Source organism: Peromyscus californicus, unplaced genomic scaffold, assembly GCF_007827085.1.
Source record: "Peromyscus californicus insignis strain IS unplaced genomic scaffold, ASM782708v3 Scaffold_11__1_contigs__length_118956290, whole genome shotgun sequence".
Taxonomy (NCBI): domain Eukaryota; kingdom Metazoa; phylum Chordata; class Mammalia; order Rodentia; family Cricetidae; genus Peromyscus; species Peromyscus californicus.
In genome coordinates, this window is record NW_026294402.1 from 105005524 (window position 1) to 105022208 (window position 16685).

General features: G+C 55.1%; 1 protein-coding gene across 6 annotated transcripts in view; it reads right to left on the reverse strand.

Annotated features, from left to right (window-relative positions):
• The window catches only part of Pth1r (parathyroid hormone 1 receptor), a 28561-nt gene extending 12242 nt beyond the window's left edge, over positions 1-16319 (reverse strand). The window contains exons 1-6 of one of the 6 annotated variants that reach the window (XM_052722024.1): positions 16154-16319; positions 14924-15043; positions 3865-3967; positions 2046-2216; positions 284-394; positions 55-173 (exon numbers count right to left, since the gene is read on the reverse strand). In XM_052722024.1, the coding sequence (XP_052577984.1) occupies positions 55-173; positions 284-394; positions 2046-2216; positions 3865-3967; positions 14924-14998 (579 nt within the window). In that variant the 5' untranslated portion in view covers positions 14999-15043; positions 16154-16319. Of the gene's footprint in view, positions 1-54; positions 174-283; positions 395-2045; positions 2217-3864; positions 3968-4958; positions 5071-13210; positions 14597-14616; positions 14888-14923; positions 15044-16153 lie in introns of those variants that run through there. The other 5 variants (XM_052722040.1, XM_052722015.1, XM_052722030.1 and 2 more) reach the window with 5 other exon arrangements.
• Between the last annotated feature and the right edge of the window lie 366 nt (positions 16320-16685).

Below are 16685 nucleotides of genomic sequence, written 5' to 3' on the forward strand. Positions count from 1 at the left end.
GTCGGCTGGGTCGAGGTTCACTAACGGGGTGGGGGTGGTGTTAAGGGTTCGCACCCGTTCCCGAGTCTCATTCGTCATGAACTTGAGGCACTCGCTGTAGTTGGCCCATGTCCGGTTGTGCCCGGGAACCACCTCCCAGCTGCCATTGCGGTCACAGCGTCTGTAGGCATGGCCTGTAGGGTCGTGGGGCAGTCAGGGCAGGCAAAGGCGTCCGGAGCCCCGGAGGCCCTGAACTCCACTTCATGGTATCCCCCTGGTTCTCAACCCATTTGGCTGGCCTCACCTTTGTGATTGAAGTCATAAATGTAGTCTGGACAGGGCACTGCCACCACTTCACCTGGTGCCCCTAATGGCCAGCAAACGATGTTGTCCCACTCTGGCAGGCAGGGGCGTCCTGTGCCCAAAGAGAAAACAGGGTAGGGGATACAGAAGGAGAGTCAGAGCCATAGTTAAGGGACAGGGGACAAGAACACACTTGTGGTTTGACTCCCACAGGGGCAATATATGCCCTGTGACTGGAAGCTTCAGGTTTAGAACATTCTGGAAAGAATATATTGAGTTCTTATTTCCTCCTGTTCCCTAAACCCACTGGCTTCAGAGAACTTACTGCAGCCCCTGTGATGAAGTACTGACATGAATCCCATTTTCCAGATGGTCTGGAAAGGGACAAGAGAGGTGGATAACATGTTGAGGTTACATGCCACAGGCCTTGGCCTCGAGGCCTCAGCTGAGCCTTTTCTCTCTCTGCTCTTGGTCCCACCTTCTAAGTGTCTAAGAAGGGATTTAAAAAAAAGACATTGTTTCACTATGTAGCTAGACCAGGCTGGCCTTGAACTCACAGGGATCCACCTGCCTCTGCCCCGAGTTCTGGGATTAAAAGTATGCACCACTACAACCAGCTTGAAGAAGAGCATTTTCTCAGATTTTTCCCCCCAGCTTGGAGGCTCCCTATGTGACCCTTCCCTAGAGACCACAGAAGAAGGAAGTCTGGTTCTTGGTGCCAGCTGGACTCCGAAAGCACTAGCCTCACACAGGTGTCCACTCTGCGTTTCCATTTCCTCAGTGGGAAGTTGACCATTATCAGCCTAGACGTCTACCATCCAGGGCTGCACAGAAGACCACGACCAACCACCACTCAAGAGGTGTACAGCCCTCCAAATCCAGTGGTAATGGGGGGTTTCAAAGGACAGTGATACAGCCCACTCTGGAGTCCTGGCAGCCATGCTAAATGACCTCAGAGGGTCCCCGGCCTCTAGATCACCCACATTCCGTCCCAGCTTACAGCCCCCCTCTCTCCCCCTGCAAGACTCTGACCACAGGACTCTAACCTCCCTGGAAGGCAGCCTTGATGGCTGGACCCGCCCAGCTCGGTGAAAGGCTCTCTGTCCTGGGCGCCATATTCCCAGCCCCACCCCGCCAGGCCCACAATTCCCTCTGGTCCCTGGGGAGCCACAGGGTGACCACAGGCTCCCAGATGTGGCCCATCTGGAATCTGCTGCCCACCCTGCTGGCTCTAACTGGCCTTGTGGCCACAGCTTGGGCTCTGTTTGTCTCTCCTCACCTCCCTGAGGCAACCCTGTCCCTCCCTCTGTCCTCTTCTCTCCTTGTCCCACTGTCTGTCTCCACCCCTCTGAGGCTGCCCTACCCTCTTCCCACGATGTGTCTTTCTGTACCTCCGTTGATATACCAAGTACCAGACTTTTGGTCTGAGCATCTTGTTGCCTGTGTCTCTCTACATCTCTCCCCGACTGTTATCTCTATCTTGGTGGGTCATGGGTTTCCTGGAGCTCTGGATCCTCTTCTGGGGAGTGCTGGGTGAGTCGACTGTGCACATTCTTTGTGTCCTGAAGTCACCCAGCTGACCTGCCTCCCCAGTCTCCTGCTGCCCCTGTGGCTGTCTCCTGGCCTGTTTTCCTGGGAAGGGAGCTGTGGTCTCTGACTTCCCACAGGAACCCACATGACTGGGACAGAAAGGTGGGGACAGGTGGATCTGAGCCTGTCAAATGGCTCCTGGGGAGGAGTAGAGGATGGGGGGACAGACATACCTCGGCGCCTGCTGCCAGTGGGCACCTCCTTGTTCTCTTTAGACTCAGGGTAGAACTTTCCCGAAGCCTTCTCTTTCCTGGGCTTCCCTGACGTGGATGCTGGTGTCCACCCCTTGTCTGAATCCATTATGTTGGCTGGAGAAATCAGGGCAGTTCTATCCATCAGCTGTGCTGTAAAAGCAGCCCTGGGTTGTTCCCCGCTCCAGTCCCCCCCCCCCCCCCTTTTTACAGTGAGCAGTTGACTCTACCAAGGATGCCGATACTCAGGTTGTTGGGCGACCAGAGATGAAGGATGAGTGCGTGACTCAGAAACTGTGAAGTGTTTGCCAGACAGAGAGACAGTCAGGAAGTGAAGTGGGTCAGCAGAGGTCCAAATGGGCATAAAGGCCATATGAGTGTTGGGACAGCAAGAGAGGGAAGGAAGGCTGGCAACCCGGGAGCCAGGACCACGAAGGAGTGAACGGCCCACCAGAGGGCGCATGGCAAACACTGGGAGCGATGGGGCGGAGAGGTGATGGTGAAGACCAAGTCAGGCGGCTAGGCCAGGGTGTGATGCAGGTGAGGAGGCCGGCGGGGAAGGACCAAGAGTGAAGACTGCATTGTGTCAGGAGCGCACGGACGAGTGCACCCACCCTGTCCTCTGCCCTCCGACACTCGAGTCTGGCTTTGCAGCGTCTACAAGTGCCCCGGAAGACACCACCTGAGCTGGAGCCTGGCCTTTCTGCCTCCTTAGCTGGAAGTCCTCACTGTCTGACTTGTGTGACTTCAGCTACAGTCCAAGCCAGGGTACCCCCGCCCCCATATCAGGCTCCGTGGGAAGCCGAATCCAGGCAACCTGGGCTGGGACGAGAATGGCCGTCACCATTCCCCTGCCTCCACCCTCGGGGAGGGGTTCCATGGTGGACGAGGAGTCAGAGATGTACACACACCACAGACTCCACAACTAGGAAGAGAGCCAGGTTTAGGATCAAACGAGGGGGCTCATCTGCCCCTACCCTTGATGCGGTTGGGAGCCACAGGTGGGGCCAGGGTAGGCAGGGCTCTGCATACAGAGTGAGTCCTGATGAATCTGAACAAGGTCCATGTGCTTCACAGAGAATCTGCCACCATTTGCTTGTGTGCTGGGTACGCACTACTGCTGTCTCCCCGTAACCCAAGAGCCGGCACCAGGGAGAAAGCTGCTCTGAGGGACGGTAAGTCAAGGTCTGGCCTCCTCTATTGATGAGACCAGCCGGACTTCAGAAGCCTGGCTGAATGCCAATGCAGCCTATATCTGCTTCCAGGAAATGGACTCAAGGAAGGGGGCAGAGAGGGGGCACCTGAGGTGAGGAGTCTGAACTGTGACTGGATGGGTGAAGCTTCCCTTCCCCATGGTAATGGTCCCTTAGAGATGCTGTGGGGAACCCCCCTCCCAGCAGGTCAAACAGCCTCTCCAGGCTATAGGCCGAGTCACACACACCCATCCCTGTCTCTCTATCCCACCTACCCCCATTTCTACCCTAGAGCTCTGTGTCCAGATGGTCTCTCAGGGACCTCCCCATCTTTCTAGACATGGCTTGGCTATCTTTTCTTTAGGGAAGTTGGCTCAGCCACCCTGTTAAGGCCCTGTACCCTCATCAAAGCTCCCCCCTTCTAAATCCACTGGGGCTGTGTGTTTGTCTGCCTTCCCATCTCCGTCTGCAAACGAGACACCCGCTTACATTTTAGGCCTTTACTATGGCTGGTCTCCCTTTACTAAGCCCACCCCGAGTTAACACCTTCAAACCCTCCCCACCCGTATCTCACGCACCCCCATGCCACCCCATCTCCCCACTCTCACCGGCTTTGCGCAGGACTTCCTTGAGCAGCTTGTCACACTGGGCCTGGGCGCGGTGCAAAAGGAAAATCTGTTCCTCTTTGGTAAAGACATCGTCGGCGTCCACCTGCCGAGCCAAAGATCAGACTGTAGGCAACATTTCCAGGTGAGGCAGCTGGTCCCAAAGTCAACCAGCCTCCCAGGGATTTCCCCCTCGGAGGTGCTCCCTTCAGAGAGGCTGGGGGAGGCCTGCCCCATGGGGGGCATGTGCCTTACAGAGCTCCCCTTTTAAAGCTCTGGAGTCATGGCAACACCAGGGCTGGGACCTGCCCCTTGCAGGAAGGAGAAAGGGATGGGGGCTGTCCCCTGTATGTCCAGCAGTAACCCAGCATTCATTGCGATGCTTTGTCTAGTCCATTCCCCTGGGGCACATGGGAACGGATGGAATGTCCCAGGATGGAGCCTCACAGGATCCTGGCTGCCTGCTGGGGACCTGGGGTTGGATCTGGAGTGCTGAACTCTGAAGGGACAAACCCAGCCTGAATTCCTTCAAGTCTCAAGGCCTCTGGGGACCATGGCAGTCACCATTTTCCATCCTGGCCCAGCACCCAGTCAGTGCTTTTCCCAGTAAAGGACAGGGTCTCACCCTCCCTTCTTGGGGTCTCCAAGAGGGAGAGTGGAAGAACCGCTGGGAGAGTAGCTAGGGGACTCGCCAGACCCCCACATGCAGCACTAGGAACGTTCATCCCACGGGAAGTTCCTCCACCCCAGCAGATGCTGCCGAGCTGTGTGACCAGGCCCAGGCCTTTGCTCCTGCTGACCTCTCTGCAGGAATGTTCCCATTCTCTTTCCACTCTATACACCCACTGGGACCCAGTAACATCACTTTAACCAGGGAAAAGGGAACAGCGTAAGGGTAGGGAATAGTCTCTTGCTGAGCTGGTGGCTGCTGGAGAGGATCTGAGTCTCCCCTGACTTGGAAGCTGGAGCCAGCATCCTGCCTGAGAGCAGTCCCTATCCCGACCCTGAGTACGACCTCTAAGGGCTCACACCCCGGGATAGGCTGTGATGCTCTGGGACAGCCCAGGGCTGTCAGACCTCTCGGCCCTGAGACTCACCTAGAAAGGCTGCCTCTGCCTTAAATCAGAGAACACAGCCTGATCTCCCAGAACAGGCAGCGCGGCAAGCCCGTGCCGGGCCGTGTAGGCGGGTCTCTTTAGCAAGGGTGGAGCTACGAGGGGCAGAGAATTTGGAGGCCTGGAAGGAAGGAGGCGGGTCAGGCAGGGGGCGGGCGGGAGGGGGCGGACGGCCCGGGTCAGGGAGTCCGGCTGCAGAGAGAAGTTAATTGACCGCGTCTCTTGGCGGCAGCAGCTCGGGCTTTCAGGCCAAGGAGTCTCCAATTGGCTCCGCGGAGTTGAGTCTTGCTGGTTTTACTTAGCGGAGGCGCGCGAGCATCTCTGCGCGTGCGTGTGACTGGCCGCGCACCCGCTGTCTGGCCGGTGGGTAAACTTCTGTGTGCCCCATTTCTGTAAGTCCTCACATAGGAACCACCTAACATGTCTATTTGGGCCCTGAAGCCTGATGTGTTTGTGAACATGCACGTGTACACATGCTTGTGGACAAAGGACTATGTGTGGGCTTCTGTGAGTGTTGTAGAACTTCTCAACATGCATGCCTGTGTCTGCTGCTTCCTGAGCCTGGGTCTGAAATGGACTCTTGGGACGCAGCTAGTCTTAACGCCTAGGAGTCCCAGGAAGGCTGAATCGGATTCCAGTGTGCTGCTGACCCCATGCCTCTCACTGTCTTAACCACACCTATGGCAGAGCTGGTTGGTGCAAAGTAGTAAGGACCAGATAGGACAAATTGGCTTGCTAAGATCCAGGGACCTCCAAAGCCACCCTGAAGTTCTCCTATGTGTCTGACACTGGGGATTGGGCTACTAAAGGGTCCGTTTCTTACCCACCTCACTCCTATCACAGCATCTACTCACTACCATTCATTCTATCATTGCAGTTAATATCGCCATCGATTACCACCCTTCCATTAGCACCAACATAACCACCACCACTGCTGCCAGTACCATTCCCACCATAAACACTACTGTTACCATTAACACAGCCACCATTACCATCATCATCAATGGCATATTCGAGCCAACACCACTACCACCACCATTACTAAAGCACCACCACACCACCTCCAGAATGGCTACTACCACCATCTGCCTACCTCATCACCATCAAGACCAGAATCACCACAGGCAACATCAGCACCATCACCAATATTACCACCTGCCCATAACCACCATCTGTCATTTCTCCCTCCCATATTCATTTGTCTACGACCCCTTCCTTCTGCCCATCTCCTCCCCTCCCAAGATACAGAATCCACCGTAGTTTTCTCCCAGTTAGTGGAGTGCTCTTGAGTGACTGACTGGACCTCCCATTGGTCTCTAAAGACTAGCTGATGCATCAGCTTCCTAATGGCTGGCTAGCCACTGATGTGACCAGGGAATATAAGCTAATGGCCTAGATTAGAGGGAAGAGGTCATGGGTTGAGAACTGTCCAGCTGACAACAGAGACTGACCACCGTGCCCACTCAGGCGCCTCAGGTGGGGGTAGGGGTGTCTGTTTAACCTTCCAACTGTATAGTGATATTTTATTTGTACTGAAATGTGATTTGTATGTTAATAAATAAAGTTGCCCGGGGGTCAGCGCTATTAGCAAGCCATAGCAAAAGCTGGGTGGTGGTGGTGCACGCCTTTAATCCCAGCACTTGGTAGGCAGAGCTAGGTAGGTCTCTGTGTGTTCAAGGATACAGCCAGCATTGGAGACACACGCCTTTAATCTCAATACCAACCATAGAAGACCTGGAGGTCTGTACAGACAGGCAGTGACTAGGAGGTCATGTGGTTGGGTTTACAACCAATGAGAAGGCAGAACAGAAACTCTATAAAAAAAAAAAGACAAACACAGGAAGTAGCTCTTTCGGAGAGGTACAGCGAGAGGGGTAAGGTTTTTAGCTCTTAGCTATTGCTCTGACCTCTTGGCTTTCATCTCTGTATTGGCTCTGTGTTTCTTATTTAATAAGACGGTTGGTTACATCTACACACCTGTTGTTAGCTCCCCATTTTACAGTCTTATCTGGACAGGGAAGGCCATATGCTTCTAGCATCCTCCTCCACAAGCCTTCATCCACCCCCAAGGACTATGGCCCTGTCTCTGCCCTCCCTGGGCGTTAAGACCTACTTCTCTGTCATCCCAATCAGAACAGAGCTGCCACACAGGAAGAATTGCAGCTCAGAGTGAGGAAAGTACTTCTCCAAGGGGAAGAGGCAGCCCTCTACCCAGAGCATCCCAGCCTCAGAGCACAGCTCCTCACCTGGAATGCCCAGATACCCTTACTGTCTTTCAGCCACACCTCTGGGATTCCATACTAACACTGGAGTCTCAACCCCACCTCTACCACTGACTAGTGTCTCTGGCAAAGTTGCTTACGCCCAGTGCTTTAGATTTCCTGTAAAATCAGAATAACAGTAAGGCTACTGTGGATTTAAATGAAGTACTGCATCCAAAGCCTGGGCAGGGCAGGCTGAGGAAAGCTGGTTGCTGTTATAGCTACTGTGAGCAATGGGACTAACTCACCACTCCCATCCCACCCCAACCTCTTTGTCTACAGGGGTCCACAGCAAGGGGCTGGTGGGCTGTGGGATCCTAGAGAGAACTGAGGGCCAGGAATGGGGCCAGTGCTGGGTGAGGTGTGCCTGGATAGCTCCCTGAACCCACATCATCATTCAAGGTCACTGACAGACCCCCAAGTTTAGGTTGGACATAGGCAAGATTATCAGACCTCTATCCTGGTCGAGGAGGGATGACAGAGGAGCTACTGTCAACTCTGACTAGCCCACACATCAACACTGTCTGCGACTCCCTTCCCCCTCCCAGCCCAGTCGCCTGCTTCCCCTCTAAGAGTGCCGTCTTCTTGGCACAGCTCCAGAGTAGGAAGAACTTAGACCAGCATCTTTTTAGATCCAGAATCTGTATCTTGGGTCTCAGGAACAAGACGGAGGAACTAGGGGTTGGGTCATGGCCAGATGCCACTCAGTCCATACTCACCAAGTGACAGGGTCACCAGCCCTGGCACCAGCTGTCCTGCATACGGTCTTCCACTTTATGGATTAGGGCTGACAGTCTCTCAGACCCGCCTGTCATAACACCCTCTCCAGCAGCGCAGCATAGAGCCTTCTCATGCACACACAAGCATGTTTAGAGTGTGTGAACTTGCAGGGGTGGCATACAACTCTAGCCTTGAGCTGGGAGGGCAGCCTGCAGACACTGAGACAGGCTCGTGAGGGAAGCTCCAGACAAGACACAGACAGACGGGCTGAAGTTGGCATGCTACTTACAACCCTGGATGTTGCTGACCCCCGTGTGGAGGATGTGCTGTCAAGAGACCTGGTGTATTTTGTCATCCCCAAGCTCAGGTGGGGTCTCGATCTCGTGATCTGAGATCTTCCAGTTCTGCACACTACACTGCAGGTGGACACTGCCATGCCTGGCTAAGATGTTCTAATTTAGCTTAGCTCCCAGGGAGCCCCTCATACGGATGGCGAAGCGGGAGGTAGCAGGGTGCAGACCAAGGCTGGTGATGGTGATGATGGTAGAGACGGCGGTCCATACCATCACCAAATGAGGCCACTCCTCCTAGCTTCCTCCCCTCCCTGCCACAGTCTACACATCGGCACCTGTGATCTCAGACGTGTCAAAATTCTACCCCTCCGGACAGACCCGGAGGAAATGAAGGGGTCTCTTTTTCAGTTGACACTTGTGCTTCTGTGCAAGGGGCATCTATGGCATAATATTTTCTTAGCAGGATGCCCTCTTGGGTCACATCAGCAACCCCCTTGCCAGTGTCAGCCTGGTCCCCTAAGGGACAGTGTGCTTTGCTTCTTTGCCTGCCACTGGCGAAGGCAGACATATGTGGTGTTTGCCCCTGGATGTTCCTGTCCCACAAGACCCTCTGTGTCTGCTGGCACTCATGACCACCTCGCCTTCTACTACATACCCATTTTATAAAAAGGGAGACTGAGGCCTAGAGAATAGCTAGAAGGAGAGGGCCAGGAGCAGAGCTAAGGTGCACTTTATACCAAAGCAGTAGTCTCGGAGCAAAGGACATACACAGCTACACGGATGCTGTGGCACCAGCCATAACACCATCTCTCCATTGGATTGTATGTTGCATCTGGCGTGTATGTAACCTTTGTTGCATCAAGCAAGCATCCACAAAGAGGACTGACTCAGTGGTAGAAGTAGCCATAGAAGTGAGAGGGGCCACAGATGTTGGGATGCAGCTGGCCCCTCTAACTGGGAAGAGCACAACTGGACCTTGGTGTTAAGTGAGGATGTGAATGACTCCAGCAAAGTAAAAAAGAAATACTTGGCTCTCAGGAGATCCCTTCGTGACCTTGTGGCCTTCCTGCACCCCTTCTCCAGGTTCCACTACTAGGACCCATGCTGGCACCTCTCGCCATTTCCCATGCCATCTGGCTGGGGACTGTTCTTTTGTCCCTTGCTGCCCTCTGTCCATCTGGCTGGCCACGGCAGGCTGGGACGGGCTCCTCATCCTGCCCCGCCACCACTGACAAGTGCTGACTTTTCCTCCCCCTTGCCAGGCCTTCCTGAACAGGCTGCCTGTGTTTGGGGCTGGGAGGGGCTGGGGGAGGCACTGTGACGCCTCTCATCCCAGCCAGCCAGCCAGCGTGGCCGCCTTTGGGGCAGGCGGTGGGATGGAGCCTGGGATGGCAGAGCTGGCTGCTAGGACAGGGTGGATCTTCACAGGCAGCCTCTACCTGAGCTAGGCAGGAGGTCCAAGGCCCAGAAGGATGGGATGGCCTAACCTAACCCTAGCCGGGTCAGCAGAATGGGATCTCACTAGCTCTCAGCTCAGGCACAAGGTTGGCCCCAAGCTGGGGTTCCAGAGGACTTGAGAGGTCTCCAGCGTCTGTGAACCTGAGCAAACTTTGCACTGTCTCCTAGTCAATTGAAAGACAATTTCAAGGTTCTGTGAGAACCCCACCGTACCTTTTATTTTTCCTGGGGCACTCTGAAATAGCTGCCTTCCTGATGTGGTAGCTGGACCAGGGAGTGTCCCCAGAAGGCCCACAACAGGAATCTGGGGGAGGCTGCTTGACGCCTCATTAAAACATTCCGAAGAAAACCCAAGTTCCCGGGAGGGCCTGTGCCCCTCGTCCACTGCTCTGCCCTCAGGCAGTTCTGGGAGTTGGGGGGCAGGGGAAGAGGATGTGTTTAAGGGCAGGTGATATAAAAAGCTTCGACAAATCAATACAAGCAAGATAAATAACTCACAGAAAAGATGGGTAATAGCTCTGAGCGAGCTCTCTGGGCAGTTGGATAATAAACAAGTATAAAATCTGAAAGTCATGGGCAGAGGGTAAATTAGGATGACAGGAGACACCGTTTTTCACCTACGAAAATACTAAGATGAGACAAAAGGGCCCCTCACTGCATCCTGTGAAACAGAGCCGAGCAGGGAGGGCCCTGTGGTCAGTCCTGGTGAGTATAAACCAGCACAGCTTTTTAGAGGGCAATTTGGCCATGCCTATTAAAATGAAAAATGTGCATGTTCTCAGACCCAGCAAAGACAAATTCTAGAAATATCCTACCGGGAAATGGTCACATGGTGAACCAAGAGGGCATTTCAAGGAGCTTCTCTGCTACCATCTGGAACTTCTCTCACATGTACACACTCATGTGCACACACATGCATGCACGCACGCACACACGCACGTGCGTGCACACACACACACGCGCGTGCACACACACACAGACACACATACATGGATTGTGAAGAAAGGATCTGAATGTGCATTCCTCAGGAATGTTTAACGAAGTTCAGACTTTGGAATAGTATACAGGATTAAAAAGGACTTGGAGAGATGGCTCAGTGTTTAAAAGCACTGGCTGTTCTTCCAGAGGACCCAGGTTGGATTCCCTACAGCATATGGTGGCTCACAACTGCCTGTAACTCCAGTTCCAGGGGATCTGACGTCCTCTTCTGGCCTCCTCAGGCTCTGCATGCATACGGCGTACAGACATGCACACAGCCAAAACAGTAAGCATACAATAAAATAATTTTTAAAAAACAGTTTTGGAGGTTGGAGAAATGGCTCTGTAAGAGCACATACTGTTCTGGCAGGGGACCTAAGTTCTGTCCCCAGGACCCACTGCAGGCAGCTTAAAACAGCCTGTAACCCCAGCTTCAGGGGATCTGACAGGCTCTTCTGGCCTCCTCAGGCACTGCATACATACACAAAAACCCACACACCAACACAAAAAATATAAAATACGTAATTTAAAAGATTTACATTCACAGGAAGATGCACCTTTGGGTACAATGACGCACATGTCACAGAGCCCTATGGAGAAAGCTTGCTGGACTTATTTTAAAACAAATGGAAAACAAGAGACATTCCTCTACTTGCTATGTATACAAAGAGGTGCCATACAAAGAGAGACAGAGACAGAGGACCCTCCCCAGACTATCAAAATGTCTTTCTCTAGAAAGGGGACTGGGATTGGACAGTGCCCAAAGAAAACTTCTGTTTTCTCTGTATCATTTGAACTCTTGGGCTGCGGAGATGGCTCAGGAGGAAGGCGCTTGCTGCTCCCAAATGAAGACTAGAGTTTGGATTCCCAAACCCACATAAAGACGAACCAGAGACTCCTCAGAAGCCTGAGAACCAGCTAGCCTGGTGTGCACAGCAGCACGCCAGACAGACCTTGTCTCAAATAAGGTGGAAGGCGAGGACAACACCCAGGCTGTCCTCAGACCTTCAGACCCAAGCACATGCACGCATGTGCACATTTACAGAGATTAAAATAATGCAAAAACAATTATAAATAACATGTGCTCACATATTAGTCATGAAATAAACAATTAAAAAGGTAAGATAACAGAGATTTAATTTTTTTTTTAAGAAGAAAAGAAACCCCAACGTGACACAGAGGGACCTCTTGCCTAGAGTTGACCTTCACCTCACTTAGAGGAAAGAATCCTCTAGAAGTCTGAGTCCTGGGTTCAAATGGTTCAGATCCTCTTCTGCCAGCCTTCCTACGTGAGCCTCAAGGTCATTTCCCCATAAAGTGGCCAGGGCAATGGGCAGGATGAGAAAATACATATATATATGGCAGGTTCTCGCTCAGACTCTATGGAAAGCTACTGCTCGATAAATGTTCTTACTTTGAAAAGCAAGCACCTTGGTCTGGCAAGATGATTTAGCAGGTAAAGTGCTCTCCATCTGAGCCTGAAACCTAAGTTCAATACTTGGAACCTACATGGTGGGAGGCGAGAACTGACTCCCGCAAGCACTCGTAAAACACACACACACACACACACACACACACACACACACACACACACACACACACACACAAATGTTAAAAAAGTTAAGTACCTTCTGAGCTGCCCCCCTGGGCTGGTTGGAAGAGGCTGCCTGCGCAGCCAGCCTAAGAGACCACACGTTCTCTGTGGAGCCCTACCCAAGGGTCATATCCCACACTCAGGCCTGCCTCGCTGCTGACCATCACATTCATGAGAGCTGAGGGCTCTCTAGGGTGTCTGTAGGGTAAAGGATCTCAAAGGACAAGACCATCCTCTTGCCTGCTCAGAAGCTGTGGGCCTATCCCCCCATCTAAACTTCACTCCTTCAGTGCTCGTCTCTGGGCTACTCTTCTTTGTGACACAGATGGACCAGCTGAGTCCAGCTGCGGTCAGTGTTCTCCCAGTGGGATGCTCGTTGGTACCCCAAACAAGATCATGGGAGAAGTGAGCCTGGCCTTGGATCTGGCTGAGTAGGTAGTCTATAGGTTTGGTGACAGCTGAGATAGACGGGCTTTGTCCGTACCTGTACATACACATCTGGACATAGCAGATGTGTATGCTATGGAAAGAGAAATGGGCTTAGGAAAGAGAATGGGCAGGCTGCCAGTTGTTTGCTGACTCCAGCTGAGCCCAGGGATCCCACAGGGTGGTGGGTTGGTGGGTTGGCCGAACCTGTCCCTCAGACTAGACCCCTTAGACCGGAAGCAGGAGATGGTCCACTGCACTCACATGCCCCAGCAAGGTCCCCGCAGAGCCACACTGGCATCTGTCCTTCTGTCTTCAGTGCAGGGCCCTCCTAAACCAGGAAAATTCTCTGCATATACCTCAACTTCCACACAGAGCGTTCTGGAGTCCTAGGGGCTCCCCTCCACCACACACAGTGAGGTACAGGGCTTAGCACCCGATTAACATCAGACACACAATGGTCATAGTGGATCTGGATGAGTTAATAAAAAACAGGGAAAATACCTTCCTCAGAGGGTTGTTGGGAAGATTAAACTAGCTGATCTGCGTAAAGTGCTTAGAACAATGGACTGGCAAAAACAGAAAACAAAGAAGCATATGTTAAAATACAAATAAGCAAACAATAGACCTGTGTGCACACACACTCACAGGGTGCACGCATGCGTGCACACACGTGTCTACAACTGTGCATCCCTCGGAAGCTTCAGGTACATGTGGACCTGAATACACACAATCCCATGGACCGACCCAGATGCCCACAAAGCCCTATGCTGATGGACACACAGCCACACACTCAGGATACCTTACCCATCAGCCGGTCTACCCCATGCACATGTATGTGCACACACACAGAAGTCACTGAGGAAATCAGCAAACAGCTCTGCTGCCCGTGCTTGGAGCATCTCTGGAACAGCAAGCTCAGGCCCTCCGAACTTGTTTCCCTGTGTACAAGTTCCTTTCTGGGGCAGTCTTTGGACCAGAATAGGGAGGGTATGGGCCTGGTAAATAGAATGTGGGGGACCACAGAAGGAGAACAGCAAACGGCAAGGTTGTTCGGCAAATGTTTCTCATGCTCTCTTTTCACCGATGGGCAACTGAGGTGTGGGGAAGGACAATCCAAGGTCACACAAGCTGTAGGCTGAGCTGGAGGAGTCCCAGACCTCCCCTGTCCTCGGATCAGAGGCTCTGTCCTGTGGAGGAAGCTGCTTGCCCTGTCTCTCTAGACCTGGGTCGGGGTTGGGGTACGGAGGCAACAAGACCTTAAAGTCAGGCACAGAAGCTGATTCCAGAATGGGCTGGACAATTCAGATAGGACCGCTGTGGGATAGGAGAGGATGGAAAACCTCCCCTCTCTGGGAAATGGCACCCAGACCCTAGCCCAAGATGGGATCATGATTCCCCTTAGTGTCTCCAGCTCTCCACTTGTCTTTGCTGTCCTGAGTCTGTCCCTGCAGGGGTCGGAGCTCTCACCCTAACTCGGTCTCTCTCTAGCCCTCTTTACTAGTCTATCTCCTGGTCTCCATTCTCAGACCATGCACAGTACCCCTAAAGATCAGCTCACTCGTCAGAATACCCCACACACAGCACGCATCTTCTGTAAGGTGTACTGTGAGGTCTGTCTTTCAGGGGACCTCTATACCACACCACACCCACCTCCCCGGGGCAAACGACTTCCACTTCGGACAAAGCTGTCCCATTAGTGCATACCTCTGTGTATCTGTGGGATCCTGAGAGCTGGAGGGGGCTCTACACCCTATCCTCGGTCTATGGGATTTTCAGACTTCTTGCACACTGCTTTGAGCACCGGGTGCAAACAAAACTTGCGAAAGCAAAGGCCCCCAACGCAGTCTATGGCACTCCACACCCAGAGCCCGCTGGATCACACTGTCACCACCGAAAGAGATACATACGACCAGAGCCGTGTGCTCACAGAAGCATGGTGTAGGGAAACTCCAACCACAGACTTCCAGACCCAGGACCCCAAGCCAAGTCTTCAGAAGTGGGGAAACTTCAGGCATCTGGAACCTACGGTAAGTAAGACACCCCAACGAGAGCAGGCACCAGGATTCCTGGTTCACAGCGGCGACGGGTGTGGGGGGGCACCATCCCAAAGTTCAGACTATTAGAAGAACCCAAATCTTTGCGCCTCCACTCGCCCAAGGACCCCAGAGCAACTCCAGGATTCTTGTGTTTGAATGTAGACGGAGAGGGACTTACCAGCGCATATGCGGAGCTGAGCACTGGGCAGCAGAGCAGGAGCGCCAGGCCGGGTGCGATCCGGGCGGCCCCCATCGCCACCGCCTAGGGCCGCGTCCCTCGGGGCAGCCGCCGCCGGCCCTGGTGATGGTTGGAGGGTGCAGAGCTGTGTCAGGCCGGGCCGCCCCGCCCACACCCCGTCCTAGGGGACCCCGGCGTCCGGGCGGCCCGAGGCCCCGGAGCCCGGTGCGGGGCCCATACGCCGAGGGCGAGCGAGAGAACCAACCGGCGCAATGGAGAGAGGGAGGGCGGAGGGAGGGAGGCAGCCTGAGGCCGGGCGGGCGGCGGGCGGGCGCCGAGCGCTGCTGAGCGGCCTGTCTGCCTCGGAGCGGAGAAATCACATCCATATGGCTGGGCCCCCCGCCCCCGGCCCGCCCCCCGCTCCCCTCCCGCGCCGCCTTTTCTTTCTTTCTTTCTCTCTGTCTTTTTCCCCCCTCTTCGGGGGAACTGGGAGCCGTGGCTTCACTCCACGCCCAGTGGGGGAGGGGCGGGGGAGGGGTCGGGGTCGCGGTCTGCGGGGGGCGACCAGGCTGTTATTTTTAGCTCCGCGGCAGTGGGCAACAGGGGAGTCGGGGCGGGGCAGGGGGCGCGTTTTGAGTTGCGCGGGGCGTGCAACGACGGGATGCCCTCCCGACTTTTGCAACGACACTGAGCCCTTCGGGGTTCCTGCCGCCAGCTCCGGGCTCTCCGGAGGCACTGCGGCCGGGCTCCCCAGACCAGGCTGGACCCCCATGCCCTCGGCAGCCACCTCCTGCACCCCATTTCCCATCCTCCGAACCCGCGCCGCGTGCGCCCAAGCGGCACGAGCGCTTCTGCGGCCCCGGCGCTGGGGCAGCCCGTCTGCTTGTCAGTCGGTCTCTAGCTAGCGTCGTCCCCCCCCCTCTCCGAACACTCCCTCCGCCCTCGTTCCCCGGCCTTGGCCTCTGCTATTCCAGCGGCCCCAAGCTCGGTTTCGGTCACTCCCTCGCTTCCCCCCTCCCCTCCTCTACGAAAACATTTGCAAGTTTCCAAAAAAGCCACCGAACTGAGCGGCAGCGGGCTGGCGACTCCACCGGGCTCCGAGGAGGCGCCGCAGACTGACACCGAGACCGAGCAGCCGGGCCCGCCCTGGCCGGGCCCCGAGTCGCTCCTGCCCCACTCCGGCCTCCCGCGCCCCGCGCGCCCGACCCTACCCCCCAAGCCCCGACTTACTCCGAGCACGCCGCCGCGGCCCCCGCCTTGCCATGAATGTCGGGGCCCCCCCGACAGCCTCCCCAAGCCAGCGCCCCGTCCGCGGCCCCGGGGGGACTTCATGGAGCTCTCGGGATCCCCCCTGGCCTGCCTGGCCTCCTGAGCCCCCCGCCTGGCCGCTGCTCGGAGCCGCCGCCCGCCTCGCCGCGTCCCTCGCCTCGGCGTCTGCCGCTCCCCTCCCCCCGCAGCCCGGAGACTCTTCCCTCCCCCGCGCCCTCCCCGGGCCTCCTCCGCCCCTGCCCCCTCCACCGCCTCCCGGGCGGGTGTGTGGAGGGCAGAGCCGAGCCCGTCGCCCCCCACCCCGGGACATCTCTCCAGAGACCCGGCCCGGGGTCTTTCGGCAGAAGGATGAGTGTTGGAGGCACGGAGTCTAGGGAGCTCTGACATTGGGACCTGAGAACCGGGGCTGGGACGCTGTCCCCGCTTTTGCTTTATTCTCTCTCTCCTTTGGAAAAGTACAGACCACCCATCACCCCCAGATCGTCCAGCCCTA